Consider the following 4,212-nt stretch of genomic DNA (forward strand, 5'->3'; position numbering starts at 1 on the left):
ACTGTAGGCTATCACCGGCATTGTAAAAGTTTTTTCAACTTTTGTGCCGTTGCCACATTTCAGTACTACGTTTTGCCTGCATGGATGCGCGATTGAGTGCGCATCTAAATGTAACATGCAAGATGCAACAACCATTTCTAAGAGGCTTATAAACCGGTTAATTTCTGACATTACTACTAGCATATGAATGCATTATTTATGTTGTAAGACATGTGAAAGAAATGAATGACACAGGCACGCACAAATTCAAATAAATGCTTCAAAGTTCCCTTTGAGTCTGATCAGCTTCACAAATGAATGGGGTTTCCTTAGACAGGGCTACACCTTTCCAACAAGTTCCCTTTGAGTCTGATCAGCTTCACAAATGAATGGGGTTTCCTTAGACAGGGCTACACCTTTCCAACAAGTTCCCTTTGAGTCTGATCAGCTTCACAAATGAATGGGGTTTCCTTAGACAGTGCTACACCTTTCCAACAAGTTCCCTTTGAGTCTGATCAGCTTCACAAATGAATGGGGTTTCCTTAGACAGTGCTACACCTTTCCAACAAGTTCCCTTTGAGTCTGATCAGCTTCACAAATGAATGGGGTTTCCTTAGACAGGGCTACACCTTTCCAACAAGTTCCCTTTGAGTCTGATCAGCTTCACAAATGAATGGGGTTTCCTTAGACAGGGCTACACCTTTCCAACAAGTTCCCTTTGAGTCTGATCAGCTTCACAAATGAATGGGGTTTCCTTAGACAGTGCTACACCTTTCCAACAAGTTCCCTTTGAGTCTGATCAGCTTCACAAATGAATGGGGTTTCCTTAGACAGTGCTACACCTTTCCAACAAGTTCCCTTTGAGTCTGATCAGCTTCACAAATGAATGGGGTTTCCTTAGACAGTGCTACACCTTTCCAACAAGTTCCCTTTGAGTCTGATCAGCTTCACAAATGAATGGGGTTTCCTTAGACAGGGCTACACCTTTCCAACAAGTTCCCTTTGAGTCTGATCAGCTTCACAAATGAATGGGGTTTCCTTAGACAGGGCTACACCTTTCCAACAAGTTCCCTTTGAGTCTGATCAGCTTCACAAATGAATGGGGTTTCCTTAGACAGTGCTACACCTTTCCAACAAGTTCCCTTTGAGTCTGATCAGCTTCACAAATGAATGGGGTTTCCTTAGACAGTGCTACACCTTTCCAACAAGTTCCCTTTGAGTCTGATCAGCTTCACAAATGAATGGGGTTTCCTTAGACAGGGCTACACCTTTCCAACAAGTTCCCTTTGAGTCTGATCAGCTTCACAAATGAATGGGGTTTCCTTAGACAGGGCTACACCTTTCCAACAAGTTCCCTTTGAGTCTGATCAGCTTCACAAATGAATGGGGTTTCCTTAGACAGTGCTACACCTTTCCAACAAGTTCCCTTTGAGTCTGATCAGCTTCACAAATGAATGGGGTTTCCTTAGACAGGGCTACACCTTTCCAACAAGTTCCCTTTGAGTCTGATCAGCTTCACAAATGAATGGGGTTTCCTTAGACAGTGCTACACCTTTCCAACAAGTTCCCTTTGAGTCTGATCAGCTTCACAAATGAATGGGGTTTCCTTAGACAGTGCTACACCTTTCCAACAAGCTTTGTGAGAATTGTACCGGTCTCTTTTGCGATGTTGTGACAGCCCGCTCCGCAGTAGGGTGCAGGACGCTTTTGATAGCGCACGCCTCAAACTATAAACGCAAAACCTCCAGGACAAACTCACAGTGTAGGCTACTCTACTCTGAAACCATCAATAGGTCACTAATTAGTGCGTTATTTACATTTGATTGCATTTCAGATGGTGGAACTTGTTGGTTTCCTGTAGTAGCCTATAGCATTTTTTTCTTTATTTATTTTTCTATGTCCGAATATTGGGGGGGACATTTTGGTCATATCTGAATATTGGCAATGTCTATGGTGACTACGGCCCTGATGTGTTGACATTTTACCTCAAATATGACTCATATCATGTGGACATTAGAATCAGAGAGTGATTCTATAGGATTCATAATCAACACATTTCATTATTAATGTGAAAATATAAAGATAGGTACAGTAAGGTAATTATATGAACTGCAACAAGTTTAATGTTTATATTTTACATTGTGAATCTGTTTACAGGTTCATTCATCAAAAAAGTGCCAGTCTTAGAGAGAGAGATACATATTCTCTTTCTCTCCCTCTCTCTCTCTCTCACACACACACACACACACACACACACACACACACACACATAGTTGACTTCAGGCTTTTACACACAAACTAACAGAAGCACACACACACACACACACACACACAGATAATTGCTGTGCCCTATGAGGCCTACGGTGGCCCCACTTTTCTGAAGCTGGCGCAGAACAGGAAGTGCCGTTTGAAGAGCGGCTTAAAGAACAGGAAGTGCTGTTTGAAGAGCGGCTTGAAGGCCTCGTCCCTCAGGCCGTACACCAGCGAGCTCAGGCAGCGCGGCAGGATCAGCACCAGGAGGAAGTTGAGGAAGCGCAGCTGCTGGTAGACGGCGAAGGGCAGGCGGGACGCCAGCGACTCCAGGAGCACGTACAGGAAGGACATGAGGGACAGGCCCAACTGGAGCGCGTGCAGCAGCACCGTCCGCAGGGCCTTGTGGGCCGACGCCTTGTCCGAGGAGGCCGAGCGCGCCTCCACCAGGATGGCCACGTACGTGTAGAGCAGCAGGAGCGCAGTAGTGAGGAAGAGGAGCACGTTGAGGACCAGAGCCTTCGTCCCCTGCCAGGGCCACAGCAGCAGCTGCTCGATGGTGCAGATGGCAGGGGCCAGGTAGAAGGCAGGCTCGGACAGGAACAGGAAGCAGACGTCGGTCAGCACGTTGGCGCAGCCGGCCGCCCAGACCAGGTGGATGGCGAGGCGCGTGCGGGCAGGCGTGGCCAGCTGGCAGTGGCGCAACGGGAAGCAGACGGCCACATAGCGCTCCAGTGACATCACGGCCAGGTTGAGTGGCGCCACGGTGAAGGTGGTGGCCGACAGCAGCACCAGGAAGGCGCAAGCTGCACGCACCAGCGTGACGTAGAAGGCCCCCATCAGGTAGAGCACCAGGCCCACGCCCAGGTGTAGCGTGTCGCTCAGGAGCATGTGGCCGAACAGGATGTAGCGTGCCGTCTCACGGAACACGGCCTTGCTGCGGAGCGTCACCATCATCACCACGTTGATGTAGATGAAGAGCACGTGGGTGAGGAGGATGAGGAACATTTTGAAGATGCGCTCGTCCGTGATGGCCATCCACAAAGCCTGCATGTCCACCACTGAGATGGGCCCAGACATATTCGCCATCTTAGCACCTGGTGGATAAACACAAGCAACATTAGATTATGTGGGGAAATGGCTATATTCTTAAAATAGATGTTCCAAAATGTAAACAGAATTCAATGCATACTTCTGCATTGTATTCTTGACTTTACATTAATACACAGGATTAGATGTTAAAATCCCTTGTGCCAAAATCCAAGGTAAAAACACATTCAGAAGCCCCTGCTCAAGTTTAACTTTAAAAAGCACACTACCCACAAATCCACCAACAAATGGTCACAAGCACAATACAAGTGGCCCATCCAACAGCAGTAGCCTATATAGTATGCGGCATGTCATTGGGGTTATCAAGTGGGCACCCTCATTCACCGATGTTTCGTTAAGTTAGGCCCACGACACCTCATGAAGGCTTAACAGCAACATTAGATTATGTGGGGAAATGGCTATATTCTTAAAATAGATGTTCCAAAATGTAAACAGAATTCAATGCATACTTCTGCATTGTATTCTTGACTGAATTATGAAGATGACTGAAGCAAGCTTTATGTGTAATTATTTTTGTAATATTGCAAAACATGTTAATGTAAGAACACCATAATGAACATAGTCAATCTAAGTTTCCTAACTGGTATGTCTTTTTTCTATATCATTCTAAACATATTGTTTTACAAGAGTATTTCAGTGACTACATGTAAATGGTCATGGATGGTTATGGTATTTAACATACAGTACACTTCATCCAGAGCAGTGAACAATATTAGAATAACAATTAACAATATCAGCAAACATTACAAATACATTCAAAGTTTTAATGTATAGTATAAACTGCATAGTAATAATATATAGACATCACATTACTACTCATAATAATAACAATAATCGTACTGATCATAATCATCATTTCCACAATGTAAATAA

General features: G+C 45.0%; 1 protein-coding gene across 1 annotated transcript; it reads right to left on the bottom strand.

Moving 5' to 3' along the window:
- Positions 1-2,337: 2,337 nt before the first annotated feature.
- Positions 2,338-3,358, bottom strand: LOC121708922 (odorant receptor 131-2-like). Its single transcript, XM_042091885.1, has one exon. It carries the CDS (start codon positions 3,316-3,318, stop codon positions 2,338-2,340), a length of 981 nt encoding a protein of 326 aa, XP_041947819.1. The 5' UTR covers positions 3,319-3,358.
- Positions 3,359-4,212: the final 854 nt, after the last annotated feature.

Source organism: Alosa sapidissima, chromosome 5 (assembly GCF_018492685.1).
Source record: "Alosa sapidissima isolate fAloSap1 chromosome 5, fAloSap1.pri, whole genome shotgun sequence".
NCBI lineage: Eukaryota > Metazoa > Chordata > Actinopteri > Clupeiformes > Clupeidae > Alosa > Alosa sapidissima.